Below are 27,074 nucleotides of genomic sequence, written 5' to 3'. Positions count from 1 at the left end.
ACCACATTTGTGATCCAACACCCCTGGGGGCCACAGGAATGCCAAGCAGCTCCAAACCATGGATTGGCTCTTGCACGTTTGGAAGCTCAAACCACTGTTGGCGTTCTAAACTGTGTCTTGGCATGATGCATATGGAAGGGGGGAAAGGGAAAGGAGGCATTAATGCAGGAAACAGAAGATAAACCTTCAAAATGCACAAAATTGATTCATTAGGCCCAACAGGTTTCAGGTAATTACACAGTAAACACTTTGTAAAAGAGAATTTTGAGAACAGTGTTTTCTTTTATAATGCCTTAATGAAGGGTCTAATCAAAATTGAAACACATTAGGCCCAATGAACCTCTTTTCTTTTATTGCACCAAGAGGCTTCAGCTCCTCCTGCCCCATGACATATGTTGACCCAATGTAGAAGTCAACATTCAAATTCAATGTCTGACAGAGAAAAAGTAGTTACATGGAGTTTGTGTCCCCTCTGGCTGCCTGAAAGGACACTTGATTCCTATGGGTATCTGTCCTGGGACTGCAGAATCAAAGGGAGAGGACAATCTGGTATCAGCCAAAGGAATAAAAGCCACCAGTAGATAATGAAGTAAGAACACCAGCAAGGACAGGTGAGCAGGGCCAAACTGCTTATAGCTCACCAGCAAATTCTGACCTTCAAGACCTGATCTCCCCCCACCCAGTTTCCTTGTGTCTCATCGCTTTTTTCCTTGTAAACCTGATGGGCAGGGCCTGTCTTCTTATTCTTCAAGAAAAGGATGTGATCTGCCTTGGAAGACAATAACTATCTGAGAAGCAGGCCAAACATACAGTAAAATAATATAAATTTCACTAGCATAAACTCATAAAGGTGTGCATTTCAGACTATACATCACCTGAGCGGCCACTCTCTCCTGCAGGTTAGCATCTTGAGCTGAAACACTTCCTCTCTTTAACGGAGCTTCTGACTGGAAGTTTCTAATGAATTCCATTGTGTCCTAAGAAAAACCCACACATGTCTGGCTCAGCAATGGGGGGGGGGGGGGATTCATTTCCTATTGAATTAAAAAGCAAATCACCAGCAGATTGGAGGGAAGAGGTTACAGGGCTACGAGATGTAGGATAAGATCTATTGCATCAGCTGAAATTACTCCACCCCAGGCTTAATGCACAGATGGAGGACCTTATGGCTCTCCAGATATGGTTGGCAGTGCAACTACTATCATTTTTTATCACTGGTCACGCTGGGCCAGGCTGTTCAAGAACATCTGAGAGGTCACAGGTTCCTGGTTTACTGAAATTGTTCTTTTCAAGGCCTCCTGATCATGTGCACACAGCTCTATATTCTGCAGCTTTTCTTTTTTTTAACCTATACTAAATACATGGTCATACTATCGAAATCTGCCGGTAACCCTCCAGCAGTTCAAGTGCACTTCACAAGTAAAACTACGATTTGTTTTAAAAGCTGCCTTGATTCCCAGAGACTCTCGTTCTGGTGTTGTGTGATGGAGGGGGCAGTGGTCGAAAAACCTGCAGCCTTCCAGAAGTGGGGATTAAGACTCACAGAAGACTGCTAGGTAGTGTGTGTTGTTGGTTGAGAATTGGAGGAGGAGCTGTGGGGGGGGGGAGAAAAGACAGGAGGGCTTGGCATGCGGGGTGGGGGATATAAAGAACAGCTGGGCAAAAGAGAAGAGGGAAGCAGCAGCGGCTCCAGTTTCAGAAAGGAATCTCTAATTTGTAAAATGGCTGTTGCAGATAAAAAGAAAACCACATGCACAGTGTTGATTACACATAAGGGCGGACTGCAGATGGCTCCTTACTTTCACAGTTTGCCTAAGCTGCTTCAGCTTCTCTGTTTGCAAGAGCCTGCGAGTTAGAAATCCTTTTGCCAGAGCAGAGATCTTGTTCAATTTTCTTTTCATCTCAGGGCTGTATACCTTAAAGAGAAAGAGTAAGATGGTACCATGTAATCAGGAGTTGATATGCTCTCCCCTGCCACACACACACATTTATGAATGGCAAGGAAGAAGAGAAGGTATTCTCCCTCTTGCGTAGCATCTAGGTTGACCCAGGGGTCATCCAACAAGGCTGAATGTTGGATGATTAAGGACAATAAGTACTTCTTCACAGAGTGCATTGTTTAAACTATGAAATTGGCTACAAGATGTAGTGAAGGCCACCAACTTGATTGGTATTAGATTAAATCCATGGAGGGCAAGGCGATCAATGGCTGCCAGAAGTGAAAGCTCTGTTTTGTCTCCAGTACTGGAGGTGCCTCCAAATACCAGTTGCTTGGGAATGTGACTAGGGAGAGAGAATTTGTGCTTGTCCTGCTTGCAGCTTCTAGTAAGTATCTGACTGGCCACTGTGAACAGAACGTTGGACTAGACTGGCCTTCGTTCTGAGCCAGCATGACTCTTAGGTTCATTTTACATTTATCCGTTTTTGTAATTTGCACATTTATGAACTGCTTCACAATCGAAAGTGACTGAAGCCATGTACAATAACGTAAAATTTCAAGTGAACTCAGTGAACTAAAAGCAATGAAACTATTTCTACAATTGTACACTTACTATTCCGTAAAATGGCATTGCTTTTAACAAAATTAGCAGAGTGGAGTTCAAATACTGTCCAGACTTATCACATTCTGTTGCTCTCTTTGCCAAATCTGGAGTCAAAAGGCTGGACTGAACTAACCTTTATTCAGGGTAGAGATACTGAAAATAATAGATCTAAATCAGTCATGACCATTAGCTTCAATGAGTCTACTCTCAGTAGGACTAACACTGGATACAACCCATGGAGTCTGTATTTACATTTAATAGAAATGGCATATTGAAAGGGGTGGAGGCAGAGGAAGCAATTAACACTGAATTTATAAAGTACATAGAATATTAGCAAAATTCAAATAAAAGAGCTTTTTCATCAAAAGCTTTACTATGTACTCCTGTAAATAATGAGTTCCCCACCTGAGACCATCTCATTTTACTCCTGTTAATGGACCTGGTTGTTAAAACAGATTTTCCACTTGCTGGTGGTTCCCAAAGGTAGAATGGAGATTCAGCGGTCGAACCAGCCATAGTGGTATTGGCAAAACCTGCATTTAAAAAGTTTAAAAAATCATGATTAAGTAAATGAATATCCAGAAAAAATGCCCATGTTTTTCATACTCACTCATCTTTTTGGGGGGGGAAGCAGGGGAGAGAAGGAAAGAATTACTTTTTGCTCCTAAAATCTCCATGTAGCCAGCACATAAAATTCCATTAAAAATTAAGGCTGATCTAAGGAGCAAGTTCTTCATGGATTATTTAAAATCAGGTTGCATATGAAAATCAATACGCTTTCCATTTTTACCAGCACTCTCTGAGCTTGTGCTGTGGATGGTTTCCACTCGAGTCAGCACAGATTCCAACAAGCGAGTGTCACTGATCCTTCTCCACTCCAAATCCTTCCCACTGCCAATAGCAATTTGGGGAATGTCTGTTTCAGCAATTGCATTGTTCTCCCCTTTAAGTCTCCATTCCTGTTCTTCTATCTCCTGAAGGATGGAAAAAAATGGATTGGATTACAACAACAAAAAAATGGAAATGCCTCTATTAAAACCTTCACAAACAATACCCCAAATGGCCGCCAATCAGTTGGTCTGTCCACATGCAACGGTGACCCTACACTTGTGGAACCTCCTCCTCTGCAAACTCTGCTTGGCTGCCTTCCTGGCAGCCTTTATGTAAACCCTAAAGTGTGTCTAAAAAAATAAACTACCAGGGGACGCATGTGAAAGTGAGCACAGATGAAGTACAAAAGCAGGCACAGCCAGAAATGCAAATCTTCAAGGCTGCCATCCAAAAGACTTTTCCATCGACTATTCTATACTATTTGCAGCTTTAAAATATATCGTTCATTGTTATCAGGATCAGTGAGTGGGATTAAAAATGGACGGGACCCTGTAGGTCCCAGAGTTAATTCCCCCCACAAAATGGGCAAATTTGGAAGGAGCCTACAAATAGCTTTTTGGCATCACAATAAGGGACCCATGGTATGATCAGGCAGAAAAAAGGAATGGCTACTAGTTGTGTTCAAACTACAGGGTCCGTTTACCTCTGAATAGCAATTAATGGGTATTCAGAGCAGAGACTGTGCTGTTGTACTCAGGCCCTGCATGTTCAATCTTAAGTGCTTCCTCACTTCACTACCACCAAAATTTTAAGGATTCTAATAGGACCTCTTAGGGTGCACAAGAACGTGTCAAGTGCTCTATTTATTTTCATACCTAAACACACACACACACACCTTCTCAGATAAGCACAGCGCAGCTTACATACAGTATGTAGAGAGCCTTTCATCCTGGAATCTTAACTTCAGCAGCACAAGCAGACAATATCCCAGCCCATGTGAGCTTCTGCAGGTCCTGCAGACCGAACCCAACTCATCCCTTCCTTGTTCCTGAAGTCTCTCCATTTGCTAACGCAAATGTGTTTGGCGGCAGACACACACTGAGCATAGCAACTGTCTGCCTCCTGCCCATGGAATGATTCCCAACAGCTTTTATTGCCTTTTGGACACAACTCTGAAAGCATACATTAATTATGCCACAGCCTCCTGGGAAGCCCTTTCCATCTCAGTATTAAAATAGCCCACCGACATGACCTGGTGCTTATTTTGCAGTACTTTAACAATGGATAGTGTTGCTCTACCTGGAGGCTAATGTGCATGCTTAAGTTTTGTTCGGAACCAAGATGAAGATGAGTTTCTCCCCCACCCAAACTGCTCTCAGTTTAGATTTGTGGCTACTCTGGATGCAGTACCAAGAGACAGAAACACCATCAGCTTGTACAGACCAGAGTCAAAGGTCTCCACTTCAGATATTTTATCTTGGCTGCTCACCTTCTGCAGCCTTTCTTGTTCTCTTTCTTGCTCAGCTATCAATAATGAGAGTTGCTGAGCATGCTGTTCTTCAAGTCTCTTCCTCAGTTCTTCAAAGGCCAGCATTTTCTGTTTTAGAGCTTCCTCTCCTAAAAACGGAAAACATACAGAGAGCGACTGTTAAGATTGATTGAACAGGAAACCTGGCTTCTTGCATCACACAAAAGTGTCTTCGAAACCCTTTTTAGAACAAATTCTGACCATCCCCTCATGTGAGTTTGCCTTTTTGTACGGATCCTAGGCCTTCGTATGCTTCTATAATGAGAAATTTTATACATTAATAATGAGAAATGTTATACGTTAACAACCTACACCAGGTTGTTTGTTCCCATCCTTTTATGGATGCTGCTTGTTTCTGCCAATATATTGTGATTAAGAGTCATACAGCAATCAGCATTTCCCCCACATTTCTACCCTTTTATGGGCCTAAGCCCCTTAGTACTCCTAAAATAATCAACATGGGACCCAATTCTTATTTATAGATTTTTAATTCATTGGAAAAACTGAGGTTTCAACATTTATGGCATAGCAAAAGAAAGCCCCCTTGCAATTGTTGAAGTGACTGTTAACTGGTTTCTCCTAAGGCTTTTCATTAAAAAAATAGTAATCCTGTAGGTATTAGAGATGGTCTGATTAAAGCCAGCTTTGGCTGCTCCGATTAGCTTTCAGAAAAATCCTCCCTGAAGTGTTTGTTGCTACTCAAAAGCTGCAATCCAAAACCTACTGACTTTGAAGTGAAGACCAACTGAAACCTATGGGACTTGCTGTCACCTAACAGCTTTGGATCAAGGTGAAAAGCTTGCAAGTCTACAGACAGGCCAGGCATCAACACACTCACACAACTGCTAGAGTTCTAGAAGGGTCCCCCTAGGGCCAACACTTTCTCTAGGCACCCTGCCACACCAAGCAGCTACGAGCTGCCATTTTAAGTTTCTCGCAATGCCCTGGAGTGCCTGACATAGCATCCCTCCAGGGCCTTGTGTAAGAATTAAAATGGCAGCTTCTCAAATGTTTGATGCTACCACCAGGGAAACTTGCAGCTTGGGGGTGGGTCTGCCGACATTGGATGGGGTCCACCAGATAGCACTTTGCTGTGGGCCCTCTAACCCTGGAACTGCTCCTAACCTACAAACCCAAGTGGGCCGATAAAAAGTACCCTCTGGACAAATCTTAGTCAAACCAACCGAGGCTTGCTACAGAGGGCGTTCTCTCACCAATGGCACTCCTTTCTGATGTTTCGCTCTTGGCACCAGACACAGATCCCTCAGGACACATCTGATCATGCAGCCGTCGCTCTCGTGCGCTGCTCTCTGCGTCCATGTTTTCCTTCTGCATGCTCTCTGCGTCCAGCTCAAGCCTACGTTTCACCTTTTCAATCCCGCTCTCTGAAGTCTGCTCATTTCCGGGAGAAAGATTTGGGGTATCCATCTGATGCCTATGCTGCGTTTGCATCAGTAAGGGAGATGGCTTTTCGACATCGTAAGATTTATTGAGTTCTGTGGGCACGCCACATTTGGCTTTCTCCAACAGGCCGATTTGCTTGTTTACGTTGACATTTGTTGTGTTTTGCGCTGTAACGGGACAACTGACCACATGAACTTCCTGTGGACTTGGATGTGAAAGGCAAGTACCCGATGCCCTTGTTCCATCTAATACAAACTCTCCTTCTACTGTGGCACCGATCGAGAACCTTTTGTTCTCTCGTTGAGCAACAGAAACCTGGCACACTTGATTTCGTTTGCCAACCACCAATTCATCGCAGATGTCCGAAGAGCTCCTGTGAAAAGTGTGCATTTTGCCGGGGCAAGCAAGAGTAAAATCTGGAGTCAGTTTTGGCATAGGATCGGAAGCAATTTGCCGGTCACCAGTGTCTTGCGTGATCAAGTCCACAGCTCTTCCCTTTTCTTTAGGGCTTAATTCATAAGCGTTTATTGGGTTGCTAATGACAATGTGCCCCATTGAAGAAGGCCTTGGGCGTCTTCTGTGCATTTTGGGGCTCACACTTGGCTCTGGACTGGGTAGTTTTGAGTAAGAACCTGTGAAGCTTCTGAGAATGCTACTGTCACGTTCAAAGAAAAAGGTGGTTTTGATGTCTTCATCTGAATCCGAATCCAAAACAGGAGGCGTGCCAGATCTCATTGGTATATCCACTTTGGAAAAACTGGGCGATGCTACCACACCCATACTACTTTTGGGGACTGAGGTACTTTGCAAAGAAGTATTGGATTTAGTCATATTTGATGGGACCATACAACTTCTGCCCATCAACTTGCCCCTCTCTTTCGCTGAGTCGCTCATTTTCACAGCATCATTTTCTTTGTCTGAATGGCTTTCACCACCACTTCTTTTTGAACTATTTCGCATGCTACGCCTGGTCTGTTCTCTCTGTATGTACTCTTTGGATTTTTTCAGGAGGTTCTGCAGACTCATGACGTAAGGATCTGGGCCTTCTGCATCAGGGGACACCGTCTCAATGCCTCCTTTCTTTACAGTATCGCTTGAAGACGAGAGGTTTATTGGATTGGAAAATAAACCTTCAGGGGAAGATGGGTTTTCAGAGGGGCTAGAGCAAATGTCCTTTGGTTTATGAGGGATAAACTCCTCAGTTACTCCAGGAGAGTTCCCATTTGCTGCAACATGTAAGTCTGCTGGCTCAACCTCTGGTGCCGTTTCAGGTTCTGCAGGCTCACTAGGAACAACAGGACTTGGCAAAATGCTGTCTGACTGCATAACAAAGCCATTCAACACTTTGGATTCTAAATCCAAAGGAACATTCTCTGTGTCAGGCTGATCCAAATCACTTTTAATGGACGATTGCTTCATCTGTAAGGAGGGAAAAGAATGATGTAGGCTGTTCAGATGTTAAAAGTTATATGAATACAAGTTAGTAGAACAGGTACAAAAAATGTATGGAGCAGGCAGACAGGCCAGGATCCAAAACACACACACCCAATTCCACATACTCAAAGGGGTTTTAATGTTTTTGGAACAGTTTAACCCATTCCACTCCAAAGAACAAAGCACATCAAATGGATTGTAGAACGAAAGAGAATGTCAGAAGCAAGTTTTTAAGACATTTGCGCCTGCTGGTAAAAGGAAAAGAATCTCACTGATTACGTAGAAGACTTCTAAGCACATCTGTAACAGCTCAGTGAATCTCAACAGTCAGATCAGCTAGCTTGCTCACTTAGCAAATAAAGGAATAAACAAAGGAATAAATGCATTTGCATATCTAGATACAGGTGCTAGGTGTACGCATCTAGCTTTTATCCGCTAATTTTAGAGAGCCAATATGGTGTCATGGTTAGGGTCCTGGACTAGGTAGCAATTATGCCTTTGAATACCGGTTGCTGGACATCACAAATGAGGAGAGTACTGTCATACACAGATCCTGCTTGTGGGATTCCCATGAGCATCTGGTTGGTAAATGTGATAACAGGTTGCTGGACTGGATTGGCCTTTGACCTGATGCAGCGGGATTTATGTTTTTAAGTTGCCTCTTTTGTTATAACCTGTGTTAAACCAGTCAACTTAGCCTGCTTCACACTTCGCAGTAAGGCAGATGGAAGCTCATTGTGAACATGCCAGCTCATGGAAGGAGTTCAGACCTTTGCAGGTCAGCATGGAATGTTGACTAAGCCAAAGCTTGCTTAGAGTCATGCCCCAAACCAGGGTTGTGGTCAAGGTATCTCCTCCTTAAACACAACTGGTTTCTATAGGACAAGTATTAGTTTTAGACTGTGTTTAAGGAAGAAGAGACCTTAACCACAATCCTGGGTTTGGATGATGCCAAGTCAACCTTGGCTTAGCTGCCATGCTGCACTAAGCTAAAAAGCTGAGGAGTACATTTGGCTTTGAATGACAGGCCAACATGAGCATTGTGGTGAAACCTTAACGAAACCAATTAGTTGGCTGGAAGCTGAGGAATGAAGTTTAAAAGGCTTGTATTAACTGCAGGGTGTTTAGAAGAAGGCTAACTGATTAGTATTTTATCCTCAACACATGCTCCTATCACACCTTTCAACTCCCAAGCTAGGTAATGGTTGCCATGCACCCAATAATAAACATAGCAAGAAAATGAATAGCTCATGTTTGGTCCCTATTATTACTTAACTGAACAAGTTGAACACAGGCTCCATTTAGCAAGTGAGCTAATTTAAGGGCTATAGAGTTTAGCTACAAGCCGAAACATTCTTTTATTGTGCCTGTCAAGGACTGTGAAGATCTCATTCACAGCATCCAGCTAGTATAGCATTAGTTGCACAGCCTCTCTTGCATACAAGCCACAATAACCAGTCTTCAATATTTATAGTGTACTAACAGCACAACCTGATCATGTTTAGTTGGAAGTTAACTGCATTTTCTAACCGCTACACTGATAAGCCACTTTATTTACCGTAACTTTATTTACTATAGTTACTATTACCGGGGCTATTCAATATAAAAGGAACCATGGCGATTACAGTGGTGTGGAACAGCAAACAAAATCTATCTGCTTCCAAATCAACTCAGACAACTGCTGTAACTACCTTTTCAGAAAGGCTTCTCAATCTCACCTGCACATTTTCCAGAATCTCCTGAACACGATTCAGCAAGGCTCTTTTCCTGGAATTCTGGCGCCAGAGTTCTAAATCCAGCGCTTTCTGTCTGTCTTGTTGTAGCTCCTTTTTTTTCTCAAGAGTAAGCTGCAAAATGAAGTCAGGGAAAGAGGGAGAGGAGATAAACATGTACGCATTTAGAGAAGTAGCCCCACCCCTGACATAACCAAGCAGAGCAGCGCTGACCTACTGCATATTAAAGCAAATGAAGCAATACACATTACCATCTAAAGAGGTTCTCCCTCTGTTTCCCTCCACCCTCACCAGTAAGATCATTAGGCTCAGTACAAAATCACCTAACTGCACCACTAGTTATGTCCGCTTGCAGTGAAGTATTTCTAGCGTAAACATCCTTAATTTCAATATACAAAACAAAATGTTTGCTCCCAAAACAATTTAGGCAGAACGGTAACCTGCCTATTACCAACATGGTTAAGGCTTACTTGTTTCCTTTTTAATATGCATCATTACGAAGAGTTTGGAGGTGCAAAAGGCATCTTACCAGTGGAGAAAGCACAGGAATGCCACTGAACTCAATAAGTGAAATATATTTGTGCTGAACAGATGGAGAGGCTTCTCTCTGCAGTGGGTCGCCTTGGATCTTTGCGAGCTGCTTCTTGCAGAACTCTTCATAATCCTCCATTTTATAAGCCAACTGGGCTGCAAAGAAAAATACTGTCATTCAAAATACTAATACTAATAATAATAATAGTAATAATAATCAAAAGTCAGGATGCATGCATAGATAAGTTTCAGAAAAGCAAACCAATTCCACAATACAGTGGTGCCTCGCAAGACGAAATTAATTCGTTCCGCAAGTCTCTTCATCTTGCGAGTTTTTCGTCTTGCGATGCACGGTTTCCCATAGGAATGCATTGAAAATCAATTAATGCATTCCTAGGGAAACCACCTTCAGACCAGGTCCGGGGACAGTCTGTCCCCGGACCTCTTCTGAAGGCTGGGGGGGGGGGGACAAGGGCTTTTCTTCCCACCCCCAGCATTTTTAAAAAACCCGGGACAGCGGAGGACTTCTCCGCTGTCCGGGCGATCTTAAAATGCTGACGAGCGGCATTTTAAAATTGCCCCGGGACAGCGGAGGACTTCTCCACTGTCCGGGGCGATTTAAAAGCCCCTGGGAAGGCAGGCAGGGGGGACAAAGACTTTTGCCCCCCGCCAGCCTTCAGAAGACTGACTCGGGCAGTCAGTCCCTTCTCCCTCCTCGGGGAAAAGCCCCCAAGAGCGGCGCGCTTTTTAAAGGGTGCGCGGCTCCTGCAGGCTTTTCTAGGAGGTGGGGGAATTCCCCCCCTCGTAGAAAAGCCGGGGAGGCCCTTTAAAGAGCGCACGGCTTTTGCGGGCTTTTGCGGGAGGTGGGGGAATTGCCCCATCTCCCCCAAAAGCCCGCAGGAGGGAGAAGGGACTGACTCGGGCAGTCAGTCCCTTCTCCCTTCTCGGGGAAAAGCCCCCAAGAGCGGCACGCTTTTTAAAGGATGCGCAGCTCCTTCAGGCTTTTCTAGGAGGTGGGGGAATCCCCCCACCTCCTAGAAAAGCCGGAGAGCCCCTTTAAAGAGCGCACGGCTTTTGCTGGCGGTGGGGGAATTCCCCCATCTCCCCGAAAAGCCTGCAGGAGGGAGAAAGGACTGCCTCCAGTGACCTGCCTCCCAGGATATTACAGAGCAACTGTACAGTGGTACCCCGCAAGACGAACGCCTCGTGAGACGAAAAACTCACAAAACGAAAGGTTTTTTCGTTTTTGAGTTGCCTCGCAAGACGAATTTCCCTATGGGCTTGCTTCGCAAAACGAAGCTTGCCCCGGGGACAGCGGGTCTTCTCTTTTGAAGCAAGGGGCGGCGGGGAGAAGCAATCTTCTCCCCGCAGCCCCAGGTCCGGGGACAGCGGGAAGCGCTTCCCGCTGCCCCCGGACCTCTTTTGAAGCAAGGGGCTGCGGGGAGATCGCTTCTCCCCACCACCCCTTGCTTCAAAAGAGGTCCGGGGGCAGCGGGAAGCGCAGTGCTTCTTCCCCGCTGCCCCCGGACCTCTTTTGAAGCAAGGGGCTGCGGGGAGATCGCTTCTCCCGGTGTTCCGAAGCCGGGCGGGGGGGAGGGAACACCTTCTGAAGGCGGGTGGGGGGCGAAAGTCTTTGCTCCCCCTGCCTGCCTGTCCCGGAGGGCTTTTGAAGGCAGGCGGGGGGGAGCAAAGACTTTCGCCCCCTGCCCGCCTTCAGAAGAGGTCCCCCACCTCCCGCAAAAGCCCGCAAAAGCCGTGCGCTCTTTAAAGGGCCTCCCCGGCTTTTCTACGAGGGGGGGAATTCCCCCACCTCCTAGAAAAGTCTGCAGGAGCCGCGCACCCTTTAAAAAGCGCGCCGCTCTTGGGGGCTTTTCCCCGAGGAGGGAGAAGGGACTGACTGCCCGAGTCAGTCTTCTGAAGGCTGGCGGGGGGCAAAAGTCTTTGTCCCCCCTGCCTGCCTTCCCAGGGGCTTTTAAATCGCCCCGGACAGTGGAGAAGTCCTCCGCTGTCCCGGGGCAATTTTAAAATGCCGCTCGTCAGCATTTTAAGATCGCCCGGACAGCGGAGAAGTCCTCCGCTGTCCCGGGTTTTTTAAAAATGCTGGGTGTGGGAAGAAAAGCCCTTGTCCCCCCCCCAGCCTTCAGAAGAGGTCCGGGGACAGACTGTCCCCGGACCTGGTCTGAAGGCGGTTTCCCTAGGAACGCATTAATTGATTTTCAATGCATTCCTATGGGAAACCGTGCATCGCAAGACGAAAAACTCGCAAGACGAAGAGACTTGCGGAACGAATTAATTTCGTCTTGCGAGGCACCACTGTAATAATAAATTTTTATTTATACCCCACCCTCCCCAGCTGAAGGTGGACTCAGAACGGCTAACAGCAATAAAAATAACACAGCATTCTAAAATCAAATTAATGGCAACCATTGGGCTAGAGTTCTGTGAGGATTACCAAAGGAGGGGGTCAGACTGTGCCTTGGCCAAAGGCCTGGTGGAACATCTTTGACTAACTTTGTTCAATCCATACAGGAACTAGCTTCCCCTCTAACAAAACTCTTCCTATCCCATACATGGAGTATACAGGTGACTCTCAACTTGCAATAGAGTCGTATGTAGTCAAAACACACTGGGTTCAAATGGTGCGTGGGATTGGCAATGTCTTTTTTCCCCAGACACCCGCCCGCTTTCTGCCCCCTCTTTGGGTTTTTTTGCCAAGTGTGTATAGCTGAATGTGAAATGTGTGTAAAGTTGCACACAGGCATCCTGCCACTACAATTTTTCTATCTCCCTTTCTCCAGATTGTGCCTAGGACCCCACATGTTGCCAATTTTCTTCTGCTAAATAAGTATTTTGTGATGCCTAAATCCATGTTTCTTGGATTTCCAAATGTGTCCTCATCCAAAAAAAAAATTTGATCACCCTCAGATAATCAGTATGCAGGAAGCATTATGCAATACGCTACACAATGTAGCTGGATTTTTCTAGTTGTGAAAATTAAGTGAAACGTGTCTTTTAAAGTATTTTCAGTTGAGAAAGCAAGATTGTCACCCATCCGTGTAACACACTTGAAAGGTATCATACTGGAGGGCGACTACAGCTCAGCGGCAGAGTACCTCTTGCATGCAGAATGGCACACTGTTCAATGTCCATCATCTCCGGTTAAAGAACGACCAGATCAGGAGAAGGGAAAGACCTCTGTTGGAGACCCACCACTGGAGTAAACCGTAACGCATAGATGCACAAACTGTGTGACCTGGTGCAAGTCAGCTTTCTCTATCAGCCTTCTTTGCCCCCTTAACCAGCACGACTCTGCAGTGAGAGTCTCTACCAAGTCACTAGAGGATGAGAAAATTCCAATGACAGCCAACAATCTAGAACTGCAGCTGCTCCTGCAGAGTGCCAAGGAACCGGAATGCTGTGAAATAATGGGTGCCTGTTATTGTACGCCATGGGCTCGAGTTCTTGAATAGGAGGCCATCTCTTAGAAAGGGCAGGCAACATCCTAAGTAGAAGATTTCTGGGAGTGAGCAGGAAGAGAATTCCTATGTTACTTCAAGCAGCACACTGGTTCAATTATATCATATATTTTTTTTAAAAAACTTGATAAGTGCACTGCAATGTGCCCCATGTTCTCTGTCACCCGGTGCCAATCTGAGCCAAGTCATTCTGATTCCCATTTTACAGAGAGAAAACTAGGGTGAACAAACAGTGAGACTGCGACTTTCCTAAGAACACCCAACGGTAGCAGCTTCACATATTCTAATTTCCAAATTAATTCTGTCACATGCGATGGTCACATCTGCACATACGTCACTCTAACCACAGGTTATATGAGCAGGATTCGTCATGATGGCATTTCAGTGCAAGTGTTCACACCAGGATAGCTCAGGCAATTGATGGGTCTCAACAGTCCCTTCAAAAAGGACCAGTTTAAACTATGTCAGCTCCTTGCAGTGTTTTTTTTTTAAGTCATCAATTGTATTGCTTTTAACCAACTGGGCAGTTAAACATTCAATTATTACAGCATCTCAACAACAGTGAACCCTTGAAACAAACCATTTACTGAAGATAATCATTTCTCCTAATTAACACACAACTGATTTATTATGATTACTTATATTCTGCCTCTGGGTCTGTGGTTTACATAAATAATCAAAATACACTGAAATCAGGAAAAAACTATATCAAAACATAAAAACTCATTAGAATCCTTCCCACTGAGCAAGCTGGTTCTATTGTTTACTATAAATAAAACACTCTTGATAAAAAATATCACGAGTGGTATGGGATCTTTCCAACTGCACTTCACAAGATACATTCCAAAGGTATAGCTCTAATTAAGAAGCCATGAATGAGTCTGCAAATAATTAACTGGTCTAGCAGGAGTGGGGAACCTTCCAATGACCACAATGCAATAGTGGGTAGGGCCAAAGGCAAAAGTGGGCGGAGTAATTAATAGAAATTTTTACCTTTGGTGAGTTTCTACACATACTCACTTATCTATCCCTCTCTCTTCTAGCCACCCTCTAGCATAATCAGAGTTCAAGGACCCATTCCAGTCAGAGCAGGGCCAGTGAGCAATGTAGCCTGTGGAGACTCCAAGAGGTGTGGAGAACTGCATTCAACAACCCAGGGCTTGATGTTTCTGACTCTGTTCAAGTAGTTTTGGTACTAGCCCCACGCCCAACTCCTCTTCACCATGAGGTACCAAATTGTCAAGGAAAAAACAAGCCCCCACACCACAAGGGCAGGCGTGGCCAGAATATTATTTAGCAACAATATAAAGTGATCTCAAACTCTTTGCAGAACAACTGAAATCAATGGACTTAAAGAACTTAAGCCCATTTCAATAGGTATGAATAACAGTGGATATCACCTGAAGTCCTTGCCCAAAAGCAGGATCCTGCTACTCAAAGAGTAGCCACCTTGCATCATTCTATCTTCTACAGTCTTTCCAATCAAGGCTTTAAACAAGTGTAATACTTCAGAGAACTGACTCTGAGTATGTGCTGAGTACCATTATTTTCCCACTGAATAATAGGAGTCCATCCCTCACAATTAGAATTAAAACAGCTTCTCTCAAACCTAGCTCTCTCACACCTTTATCAATATATTCTAACTTCTGAGGCCCCTCCCAAATCAGCACCATCGCTGCTCCACAGCTGAAAGCACAGGGATCCTTGTACGCATGCAAAGATCTGTGGACGGGGCACCAAGCCAACAATAGCGTTAGAAAGAGGAAAACAATGGCATTAGAAAGAGGGAAACAGGACAAGATGTCTTCAACTCTTCCTTAAAAAACACACGTACGTAAACACCATTAAAGCAAACAGTTTGGGATGCACAAATCTAAAATGAATCAGTGGGGGAATCCTCTATGTAGGTACTCAACCAACCCTACATCTTGGTCTCTGAACAGAGGAAGACTTCCCCGTTTCATGGAACTTTTCAGCCTGCTTCCACATATTATGTACTTACACACACAAGCCACACCATCCCAACTCAGTCCAAGACCCACTGAATTATGGAAATGTTGATAACATTTACACCCCACATTTTCCATAAGAACTATAAAGCAGCTTACAGTAGAAACAGGAAGAAACCTTTCCCCCCAAAACACCAAAGTTAAAAACAGCAATAATAGAAAAATTACACAGAACTGTAATATTGATAAACAGCAGCAAAACTCAGAAATGAAAGTTCCCAGCAGTTCTTAATGCAAATTCTGCCCCAGTTGTCCTGTCAAGTAAATAAAGGGACCACCAACAACAACCTCCTTCTCAGGTTGCTAACTCTTGAATAGGTCCCTGCCTTTAAGAGCAGAGAACTGGCCTGCTTCAGCCATGAGCAGGTGTGGCACATACCTATTGTGTGTATATCAGTTACAATTGCATTGTATATTGCAGAGTTATTATTTTTACTTTATATTCTATCTGTCTGGGTTGCTTTTTAAATGCTGATTTGGTTGATTATTGTATATTATTCTTAATAATAATCATCTATAAAGCCACCCACCAATAAACACTCCCATGCAAGAAACTCCTGAAACACACAACATAAAATGTTTTTAAACGAGCATCCAACAAAAAATGCCCTTGCAAAGATGCACCGACTAGTTAACAGCAGAAAAAACCCATCAAATAAAAAAAGGCCTAATATATACCATTTCTGGGTTTAATTCTTAAAGAGGCCATGCTTTCGCAGAGGGCAATAAGCATTTAAAATACCAAAACATTATTACCCTTATGCATTTCAAAGAGAATGACCATTACCTGAAGCACTGTTTAAAACGAAGATTACCAGATTTTTGTCAGTGGCAACTTTATATATGCATTTCTTTCTTTTTTTATATAAAAATAACGAAACCTACAGAATATAAGCATAAAGGCATAAAACACGTTTAACAAAGAGAACATGGGGCGTTCCTTCACCTGCTGCTTTCTGCAGAACAAGACGCCGCTCAAAGGCGTACAGGCCGAGGCAGCTCGCTCGGCTCCTCTTCCCGGTCAGTTGGCAACCCTCCTGCTTTTGTGAGCGTCTCTCGGCCTCTTCCCCTTCAAGGCTGCCGCCGTCCCCGCTTCTCAGGGAGCGCAAGATGCGCGCCGCCTCCGCGCGCCTCCTCCAGCCAGGTGGCTCCTCCGCCGCCGCCCACAGCCGAGCGGGACGCGCTCCTCGCCCGCCACGGCCCGGCCCCTGGCAACGCCAAGCCTGCCCTCCGCCCCGACACGAGCCCGCCTTCCAGCTTCCGGCTTCGCGGGACGAGAAACCGCGGCAACCAGCCGCCAACGGCCGTCTCTCAGATACCGCGCTGGGAGGAGAAGAAGGGAAACTACAACGCCCACAAAATAAGGAGGGGCCCGCAAGGGCTCAGAACGCGGGAGCTTGCGCTTGGCATGCTGGGAGTTGTAGTTTTTAGGAGCTCGCCGAGGCGGTTCGGTTTTAATTAGAAAAAGAGCCACGGGAAAATAAGCGGTATCCATGTTAATGGTGTTTTAATTCCCACAGGCTTGCTGCAATTTCTATGATTCCGAAAGGATTGCTGTTTGGACCCCTTATTTGCCTCTGCTTTGCTATTGCTATCTGTTTTCTGTGATGATTTTGTTTTATGTTTGATTTTGCGTGATAATAATAATACGTAAAAGTTAGAAAAACGGATTTGGGTTTATATTGTAACTTTAGGTTGTGAACTGCCCTGAGACCCACATATTGATTTATTTATTTATTTAATCAATAAACAACAACAGCAATAGTAGTAACAGACTTACGTTCACCATTGTGTGCTGCAAGTTGTAGCCACGAGCCCAGCTCAAGAATTTAGGTGTGTTCCAAAGGAAGGAATTCCCTCCCTGATTTCACTATTACGCCTTGCTGACTCGTCCACATGTGATGTGGCAGTTTCACAGGGCGTCAAGTCCCTCTTTGCCCCTTCCCAGAGGTAGATGCTGAGAACCGCTGCCTGCATCCCGCATCAGCCTCAGCCAGCATGGCCAGTGATCGGGGTGAATGCCAGGTGCAGCATCCCTGTGATAACAGTGCAATTATACAGCATCTGTCTACACGAGAAATAAGAAATACACGAAGTCCATCAGGACTTCCTCCTAGATATAGAATTTCAGCATTAGTAATTCTTAGTTGATCAGTTTGTATTTTCTTTGTAGGGCAATGAGGGTCAGAGCCAAAAGCCAGTGGGGCTACCCGTTGTCTCCTGACAACGCCTTCAATACATTGCTGCTCCCAAGACTGTTTAAAGGACTTGGGGGGGTGTTATTGTTTTGTTTTGTTTTGATATTGTTTTATTGTGTCTTTTGTGTTTTCATTGTGTATTTTTATGCTGTGAACTGCCCTGAAATCTTCGGGCAAAGGGTGGTATACAAAAGAAAAAAACAAAACAAAACGGTATCATAGTGCCCATTGAAGGAGAAAACAAACAAACAAACAAACAAACAAACAACAACAACAACAACAACAACAACAACAACAACAACAACAACAACAACAACAACAACAACAACAACAACAACAACAACAACTGTATGGTGTGGACTTGGCCTTGGCCTGCGCAGCTTCGAGGCAGAGTTCATTCTGAATGCCCGGAAAAGAAAAACCCGCCCCTCGCCGCAATCCTTCGCTCCATATTGGCTGGCGGCCCGGAGAGCTGGGCGGCGATTGGCTGGGAGCCGGCGCCCTCGCCTCACTATTATGCTGTCAAGGCCCAGGTGAGCGCTGCCTCCTGGGCGCCCGCCGCCTTCGCTGACAGTTGAGGGAGCGGGGGGGGGGGCGACTCCCCTCCGCCTGTGGGGCCGCCGGGCCGCCATGTTCTGCTACTCCGAGGGGCTGCTGGCCGCCTTCTCGACGGTGCTGCTGGCCGCGCTGGTGCTGAGCCGGAGCGCCGTGCTCTCCTGCCTGCTGACGGCGGGCCTCTACCTGGTGCTGCGCCTCTTCAGCCTGGAGCCGGCGCCGGTCCAGCGAGCCCAGCTGGTCATCCAGCCGCGCGGGAACCCGGCGCGCATCGCGCACCGCGGCGGCGGACACGACGCGCCCGAGAACACGCTGGCCGCCATCAGACAGGTCAGACCCCCGGATATTTGGTTCTCTTTATTATACCACATCTTCTTCCCCTCACCCCACCCCCCAAAAAAATGCGAGGGGGAAAAATAATTAAAAATTAAATATTCTTTTTTTGGGGGGGGGTGTTAAGGCATGCGATCGGAAATAAAACCATGCCCTGCAGGGGATTGTGGTGCTGATGGCGAAACAGAGCAGAGAGTGAAAGAAGGAAGGCAGGAAGCAAAATAAAAAAATTCCTTCCAGTAGCACCTTAAAGACCAACTAAGTTAGTTCTTGGTATGAGCTTTCGTGTGCATGCACACTTCTTCAGATACACAAATGGAAGCAAATGTTTTAAACCCGGTTGGAGGGTGTGGAAGGGACTTGGGGTGTTTAACCCATTCCCTGTTGCTGGAAAGGGCTTCAGAGTAATGCCATGGCATTCATTGGAAAAAAAAATCCCCATATATGCTTGTCACTATTGTACCTGAAATAACACATGGGATGCATTGTTATTGTTAACACTGTATTTTATTACTGTACAGCCATATCCTAAAGCTATGTTGGCAGTCATCGCTGCATCTTACGGAAGCAGCTGTCCCTGTGTGTGTAATAATTCTTCTGTCCTGCATCTCTTGTCGTTCAGTTTCATCAAAATACCCTGGGTTCTAGTACTAGGAGAGGGGAAGAAAAATTCTTTATCTATCCACTTTTTCCTCACTTAACCTTTGCTCCTTGGTAAGTTGCTCCAGCTTCATGATTGTAGGCAACTGATCATAGAATCAAAGTTGGAAGGGACCCTGAGGATCATCTCTAGGGCCTAGGGCAACCCCCTGCAATGCAGGAATATGCAGCTGTCCCATCCAGGGATCAAAGCTGCAACCTTAGCATTATCAGCAATACACTGTCACCAACTGAGCTATCCAGCTTATTTCCCAACACTGCCCTTTTCTGAACCTTTCCCAGCTCTCTAATATTCTTTTTGAGTTGTGGTGATCGAAAGTGGGCATAGTACTGTTATTGCAAGTGTGGTCCACACCATAGATTATGCAAATGCATTATGATAATTGCAGTTTTATTTATTATACCTTACCTTTCTCTATCCCTTACCACCAAAAGCCAGTTTAGGGAGAACTCTCTTAAACAACTTCTGGAAGGTTTAGGGGCTTAGGTATAAATGTAGGGGGCATTCTACAGTGTAACATAAATAAAACGGGGGAAGTCTAAATGTTAGTTGTGTGCTTGGAGGGAGGGAGATGCACAACAGAAGAAGACTAGAACAGGGAGGGGTCCAAATAATGCATCTTTCTATTCTGTTTCATTGGTGTGATTGAAAAGTTTGCATCCTCCTATAGAAGCAACTCTTCTTGTAGAAGAGAGAAATTACAAAGCAACTGCAGGCTCTTGTGGACTATGCAGCAGTACTGGGATTAAGCCCATCTCTTGTAGGGAACATGCAAACACAAAAGAACAAGCCTGGATTTTCTCTTGACCAGGAGAAGTGACAGACACGCCATTCTTCTCTTTAGTGGGCAGATGCTGACTTTCACACCCTAGAGGGTTGCGACTTACCAGGAATTTTATAATTTAGGTCCAAGGTTAATCTCCACATATTTTATTTCATTTTATTTATTTGTCTGTCTGTCTGTCTGTCTGTCTGTCTCCCCTTCCAAGAAGCTCAAGGGGGCAGCATATATGGTTTCCCTCTTCCCTATTTTATCCTCACAGTGTTCCTATGAGGCAGGAATTTAAGCAGGCTAGCAATGAGTGTTAAATTCTGGAATAATGTTTTAAATTCTGGAATAAGAGACCTAATCTCAAAGTAATGTTCCAGTGCAGACTTGCAATGGAATAGTAAACCTTTGAGGTTTATAACCTGTCCTGAAGCTAGTGGTTGCAATTAAATGTGTGACAAACAAGGGAAGGTAACCCTCACTTGGTGTACTAATGAGTGTGATTAAAGCATCAAAGAACCACAGGGATTATTGAGATCAACTGAAACCTAAACAGAGCAAGCAGATTAACAAGGGAGATGAGGTGCAAATATTTGTGAATCATTAGTGGTAAATATAGTAACCTTCCACTTCCCAAGACAATCCATTGCAAACTCATTGAGGGGAGATGCTGTTTACTCCTCTGTTTCTTATCTGCTCTGCAAATCAGATAACTGACTTCCACAGTCTTTGGTTGGACTTTTATAAGATTTAAAGTGTTTCCTTATCTCTGAGCAGGCTACACATTGCCTCTCATTGTTTGTTCACTTCACTATAAAGATAAGAAACTCAACATTTAAAAACAAATACAAATTATACATTTTTCTTCTTTGAAGAACCCAGCAAGATATATATATTTTCAGTATCAATGTCAGAAAATAAAAAGCCTGGCAACCCCCTTGATGACACAAGAGGACACATCCCTTAAACAAATCAGTACAAATTTTGCAGGATATCTTCCCAGAAAAGCTTTCAGAGATAAAATTAACTTCCCTCACATTCACTCTGCAGGTTACAGAAGAGAGCATCTTCATTGTTTATTATTTATTTTATCTGAAGGCTTGTCTCCTTCCAAGTTACAAACCAATCCCACCTCAGATGTTTGGGTGTCTCGGACCCTAACCTGATGATATTAATGGGTGGGGGAAATTGTGTGGAACCAAGTGGCCCATTAGAAACCCTGGATCCAAACCATTTAGTGTTTTAAAGTTGATAACCAGCACTTTGAATTGGTTTTGAAAACACACTAATGTCAATTGAATACTTTGGAGATACTAAATAACAGGCCCCCAACAGCACCATCTCAGTTTGTTAACTAACATCTAACCCATAACAATCAGTTAAGGGTTTTTACTCTCTAAAATCTGATGAAAAGCAATCCTAGAGTTGGGTGTCACCTACATATTGGTGATCATATCTCCAGATGACCTCTCCCAGCGGTTTCATGTAAGCATTAACCAGCATGAGGGAAAAGATGCAACATTGTGGATCTCCATAGGCCAATTAACAAACAAGAACACTTAATCCCCATATCTGCCTTCAGAAAACTGCCCTTTAGGCTGGACAGGAACCGGTACAATCCTGTACTCTGAGCCACAACCTGGCCTAGCAGTACAGAAACACTATACCATGACTGATAGTACTGAAAGGTCCTGCAGCACCAACAAAAGTCAGGTCACAGCTGGTGAATTCGTTTCAGTTTTCCCATTTCTAATGTGATGGTAACAAAACACAGATTACAATGCAAAATTTGCATTGTTATCCAATGTCCTGTTTAAAGCAGTTTGTTTTTTGTTCATCAAGGCAGCTGAGAATGGAGCAACAGGGGTAGAAATTGACCTTGGATTCACTGCTGATGGCATTCCTGTCCTGATGCATGACGACACTGTAGACAGGACCACGGATGGGTCTGGAAACTTAAACAGCTTGACCTTTGCTGATATCAGAAAATTTAATCCAGCTGCTAAACATAGATTATGGTAAGTGAGCAATCTGAAGAACACCTTCATTCATACCTGAAGATCCAATATTTCTGTACTGTTACATAAAATGTTTTCTCTTACAGCCTGATACTATGCATGGTTATGTGGAAGCAAATCCCACAGAAATAATTATTTCTTATTCCCAAAAAAGTATGTAGAGATAAGTGGTTTGTGAAGATGAGCGCCACCTGATGTAGCGATGGATGGGAAGGCCTGGCTTCAAGCCACCTCTCAGCCATGAAGTTTATTGGGTCATCTTGGGCCAGTCACTTGGTCTCAGTGTAACTTACTTCACCACGTTCTTGTGAAGGTAATAGGTGGAAGGAAAGAATCTTGAAGAATGGGTGGGAAATTCTTCCAACCAGATGTGTTTTCTGTCAGATAATTCCAAAATACTGTAAGGGTGCAGCTTTGGGCTATTCACAAGCATCACCAGCAGAATACTACTGGATATATTGAGCTTGGACTGTTTACGTTTTGGTAAAAACACATACTTTCTTGATTATTTTAGTTCTTTCTAATATTAGGTCACAGTCAGAGCTACCTGTCTTGAAGATTTTATAGGAAATAATGGTGTCAGGTGACTGATAGGTGGGTGGTCCCATCTGCCTATCAAAGTTGGCCCACAAGGTGAGAGGAGATAAACATCTGGTTCACCAATCAGAAAGGCCCCCCACCCCTGCCTTAGATACTTCATGGTGATAAAAGTGAACAGAAGCATTATTCCTTTTTTTGATGTAAATGTTCTTGCAGGAATGCACACAATTAAAGTTTTACTGTTTCTCTGTAGGAGGGATTATCGTGGAGAAAAGATACCAACTTTGAAAGAAGCTGTTTTGGAAAGTATGCATTACGATCTCACAATCTACTTTGATGTCAAGGGCAATGCAGACAAGGTACCATTTTCTTCCACTGTGCTGAAGCCTCACATTCTTGTGGGACAGCACATGGTAGAGGTCTTCCATTTGATCAGATCTGAGAGATCTTTCTTAGTAAAACATTAATGCAATGTTACCAAGACAAGAAGAGCATTTGTGTTGCTTCCTTTTCAGCCCATTTACAATCATAGCTGATTTGCCCTGCCTTTGGTCTTATTCATAGCAATATAATACTGAATAACTTAAGCCCATTTCCTTTGTGGGGGAGATTAGTTAAAAATAAGCTTGAAACAACATTTTCTTTAAGTTGTAGATGTGGGGTAGGGAAGGGGCATTTATCCCATTTTCTGGCACTGTGCACATGGAATTACACATGTATGTATGTATGTATGTATGTATGTATGTATTATGTAGTTGCCTTATAGAGTCAGACTGTAGATCTGCCTAGTCCAGCCTTGTAGTCTAATAGTTGTTGGCAGCTTTCCAGAGCCACAGACAGGGGTCTTTCCCAGTGCTGCTGCTACCTGAAATCAGTTTTAAATGGTGATGCTGAGGACTGAACATGGCACCTTTAGCATAGCATGTACTCTAACTGAGCTACTGGTCATTTTCTGAATCTGTCTCTTACGTACTGAACCAAAATGCTTGCCAAAAGCAAATTTTCCACTGGAGCAAATTGGGCCTTCCTTGATGTACGTCTCAAACAATAATTTTATCTTTGTATATACACCACTACAATAGCAGGCACCCTTGTCTTGACTAGAAGTACCTAAGCCAGCTGAATGGCAAAACCAAAGGTCAGCATCTTGCATTCAAAAAAAAAATAAATGCAATCCTTTCCATCTCCAGTCTGACCTTTAGGCTATAATAACAAAATTACCTTTAAACTGCTTTGCACTTCTTTCATGTAACTTGTTTCCTGGCAGGCAGTTGCAGCCCTAAAACCCCTGTACTTGGAATATCCTCGGCTGTACAACACTAGCATCGTTTGCTCTTTTATGCCGGATGTTGTCTATAAGGTACAATTTTTCACCTAAGTGTTCTGTTGTTGCCATGATATTTCTGGTCATGGTAAGATTTTAATTTGGGTAATTTCAGCATTACACGTAGTACATAATCTCATGGAAGTGGGGAGGTTATGTTAAAGATTGACAAAGTGGCCTTCACTTTAAAATCTTGAATAATTCTGTCCACTGTGAAGCGTCATATGGACTCCCCTCATTTTGCAAGCACAGTGGGGGGGTGTTGTATGGGTCATGGATAAAGGAGGTCAGGGCTTACTGAAGACAGCTTACGCAGGACCCCCCAAAACCTAAAACCAGTCCTAAGCTTGCTTCATGGGGGGGGGGTGTACAGGTACCCAATACAACCAACCCTAATCATTAGTTTAATTGCTATAAACCAAATAGTTTTAAAACTATTCCAGCACGCAAGTCTTCAAGGAAGATACATAATTTGGAAAGTAAATAAAATCGGTGAGGTGTACTTCTAAGAGTATTTAGGTTTGTGGCACAAAATGTCTGGACTTCTTTAGCAAACATGATGCAAGGGTCGAGTTCCAGCCTTTGACTCTTCCTCTACAAATGCCAGACTACCAGATATAGCAAGATTACGTACCATCAAAGTCAAGCTTGAAATGATGAAAGTCAAGTCTCCCTTGCAATATCAATCTTTGTACATCAAAATGTATTCATTTGTTTCTCTGCTTGGCCTTGTAGATGAAGCAAGCTGATAGGAATGTTTTAACAGCTCTAACTCACCGTCCGTGGAGCTTTAGTTACTTTGGAGATGGGAAGCCTCGCTACACTTCCTGCTGGAAACATTACTTCATGATGATGCTGGATGTCATTTTGGACTGGAGCATACACAACTTCCTGTGGCACTTCTGTGGGGTTTCCGCTTTTCTGGTGCAGAAAAATTTCATTTCACAGTAAGCAGAAAACCTTGACTATACTCTGGGATAGCCGGTGGGAGGTGCCCTTCAGCTGCTTGTTGGGCTACAACTCCCATCAGTCCTGATCACTGCCTATGGCAGTGTTTCCCAACCTTGGGCCTCCAGCTGTTTTTGATCTACAATTCCCATCATCCCTGACCACTGGTCTTGCTAGCTAGGGATGATGGGAGTTGTAGTCCAAAAACAGCTGGAGGCCCAAGGTTGGGAAACACTGGCCTATGGAACCCAACAACATCTGTAGGGCCTTGTGTTGGCTACCCTTTGTCTAACCCACCCACAGCTAAGATATTCCTCAAAGGATCGGGAGGGGGGGGATGAGGGGGAGGATAGGCATACACCTAATCATGCGAGACATAAAAGAACAGAGTGCAGGTGTCAACATAGTGGGTGCCTGATGAACTTTTATTTAAACCACCCTAACTGTACGGGTGGGACGCGGGTGGCACTGTGGGTTAAACCACAGAGCCTAGGACTTGCCGATCAGAAGGTCGGTGGTTCAAATCCCTGCAACAGGGTGAGCTCCCGTTGCTCGGTCCCTGCTCCTGCCAACCTAGCAGTTTGAAAGCACATCAAAGTGCAAGTAGATAAATAGGTACCGCTCCGGCGGGAAGGTAAACAGAGTTTCCGTGCGCTGCTCTGGTTTGCCAGAAGTGCCTTAGTTATGCTGGCCACATGACCCGGAAGCTGTATACCGGCTCCCTTGGCTAATAAAGCGAGATGAACGCCGCAACCCCAGTGTCGGCCACGACTGAACCTAATGGTCAGGGGTCCTTTACCTTTATAGACATGATTCTCATCTGTAGTACTTGTAAACAACCTTTCAGGGTAAATACCCTCTTATGGTAGCTTGAAAAGGCAGCTTTGTGCAAGGGCAGGATAATTTAGCTCTATACACATAGCCGAGGCTTTCAGGTGGGAGGATACCTGGGTGCTGCTTCCTCAGCGACGGCACTGGGGACATGGAGGGAGGCAGGGCTTTCAGCTGGAAATGTACCTAGGCATGCTGCTGTTTCTCCCTCTGATGGCCTAAATAATTATCCCTAAGAGATGGTTTCCAATCGAATACCACACCTTATCTTAAACAAAATAGAGGGGAAAGATTGTGAGTTAAGTACCAAAAAGATGGCCTGCTGTTACTATAGGGAACATGCAATAGTAAAGGTTTGGTTTTAGTTGCAGTCACTTGCAGTCTTCCCTCACATCATTTCTGACATTATCCTTTTTAGGGAATATGTGAGACACTGGTCTTCCAAAGGAATTCAAGTTGTGGCTTGGACAGTCAACACATTTGCTGAAAAAATGTACTATGAAAATGTTCTCCAGGCCAGCTACATCACTGACAGCTTAGTGGAGGACTGTGACCCTCACTTCTAGTCTTTAGCCTTTGCTGGATTCTTTTGGGTTTCTTCTTTAAAGCAAACTGAAGTTTGTCAGCACTGGAACTTCAAGGATTCATATTGATTTTCTTGGGACTGAATGATCACAATGCAAAGTGGATCGAAATGTTTCTTTTCATCATGCTGGATGGTGTCTTAACATTACAATCAATTTTAATCCTAGCAAGAAGAATTGAGAGTCTAAGAGAGGGCTGTGCAGCCCCTTTAAAGAATCAGGTTGATTTAATGCAGGTGTGGACTTGTAGAGGATTGACACTTTTTTCTAAATTAAGCTGCTTTTTTGAAATAAATCGATGCTAGGCCTTTACCGATCACTGACAAGACTTGAAACACATTCATTAGCCTGTACTTAGAATGAAATAGTAGGGAGACAACTGCATATACCTCCTCATTGTCTAGTCAAAAGACAAACCAGTTCTCTAAGTCGTGGACCAGAGAGCAAGAGAAAAATCAAAGCATTTGGGGGGCTGGAAGAAATTAGGGCAGGTGCTGCAGGTTGCGGTACTGCTTTATGGGTAAGTGGGTGGTTGGGTGCAACAGAATCTTCCCCTGGGGGATATGAATAAGAGGCATTAGCTGAAAAGCAAGACTTGGAAACAACATGGAGCAACACCACAGCCAGGACTAGACTATATATGGGTAAGTAGGAAGAGATTTTGGGGGCTCAGTTTAGGTGCCAATTTGAATTCACATTTGGCACTGCTTTTGAAGCAACAAGTTAATTCTTACAAATTAGTGTCTGCTCCTCTGACCAAGATTCTTTGCAGGTTGTCCTTGCACTTATTCTGAAAATGCATGAAGTACAATCTATTCCAAAGT

General features: G+C 44.3%; 2 protein-coding genes across 10 annotated transcripts in view; one reads left to right on the top strand and one right to left on the bottom strand.

Moving 5' to 3' along the window:
- Positions 1-17,632, bottom strand: part of CCP110 (centriolar coiled-coil protein 110) — a 28,588-nt gene extending 10,956 nt beyond the window's left edge. For 4 of the 8 annotated variants that reach the window (XM_082200051.1, XM_082200057.1, XM_082200052.1 and 1 more), the window contains exons 1-9: positions 13,118-13,258; positions 10,003-10,160; positions 9,459-9,587; positions 6,117-7,725; positions 4,864-4,991; positions 3,334-3,517; positions 2,949-3,076; positions 1,800-1,916; positions 876-977 (exon numbers count right to left, since the gene is read on the bottom strand). In XM_082200051.1, coding sequence (XP_082056177.1) covers positions 876-977; positions 1,800-1,916; positions 2,949-3,076; positions 3,334-3,517; positions 4,864-4,991; positions 6,117-7,725; positions 9,459-9,587; positions 10,003-10,160; positions 13,118-13,157 — 2,595 coding nt within the window. In that variant the 5' untranslated portion in view covers positions 13,158-13,258. Of the gene's footprint in view, positions 1-875; positions 978-1,799; positions 1,917-2,948; positions 3,077-3,333; positions 3,518-4,863; positions 4,992-6,116; positions 7,726-9,458; positions 9,588-10,002; positions 10,161-13,117; positions 14,407-16,435; positions 16,731-17,269 lie in introns of those variants that run through there. The other 4 variants (XM_082200055.1, XM_082200053.1, XM_082200056.1 and 1 more) reach the window with 4 other exon arrangements.
- Positions 17,633-18,176: 544 nt separating this feature from the next.
- On the top strand, positions 18,177-26,569 carry GDE1 (glycerophosphodiester phosphodiesterase 1). Of its 2 annotated transcripts, XM_082200145.1 has the most exons (6): positions 18,195-18,572; positions 21,848-22,023; positions 22,817-22,922; positions 23,831-23,923; positions 24,623-24,834; positions 26,085-26,569. In XM_082200145.1, the coding sequence occupies exons 1-6, from the start codon at positions 18,318-18,320 to the stop codon at positions 26,230-26,232; spliced, it is 990 nt and encodes a 329-aa protein (XP_082056271.1). In that variant the 5' UTR covers positions 18,195-18,317; the 3' UTR covers positions 26,233-26,569. The 2 variants fall into 2 exon arrangements, with proteins under 2 accessions (XP_082056272.1, XP_082056271.1); XM_082200146.1 differs by lacking the exon at positions 23,831-23,923 and having other exon boundaries at positions 18,177-18,572.
- Positions 26,570-27,074: the final 505 nt, after the last annotated feature.

This window comes from Podarcis vaucheri, assembly GCF_965113315.1.
Source record: "Podarcis vaucheri genome assembly, chromosome: 14".
Classification (NCBI taxonomy): Eukaryota; Metazoa; Chordata; class Lepidosauria; order Squamata; family Lacertidae; genus Podarcis; species Podarcis vaucheri.
Note: the sequence above shows the minus strand (reverse complement) of the source record. Positions and strands in the feature narration are given on the sequence as shown.

Excerpts from the sequence above, each read along its gene's own strand:
- GDE1 (XM_082200145.1), top strand. The coding sequence starts at position 18,318 with ATGTTCTGCTACTCCGAGGGGCTGCTGGCCGCCTTCTCGACGGTGCTG. Across the intron at positions 18,573-21,847 it reads CGCTGGCCGCCATCAGACAG|GCAGCTGAGAATGGAGCAAC; the intron begins GTCAGACCCCCG and ends TTGTTCATCAAG. Across the intron at positions 22,923-23,830 it reads TCAAGGGCAATGCAGACAAG|GCAGTTGCAGCCCTAAAACC; the intron begins GTACCATTTTCT and ends GTTTCCTGGCAG.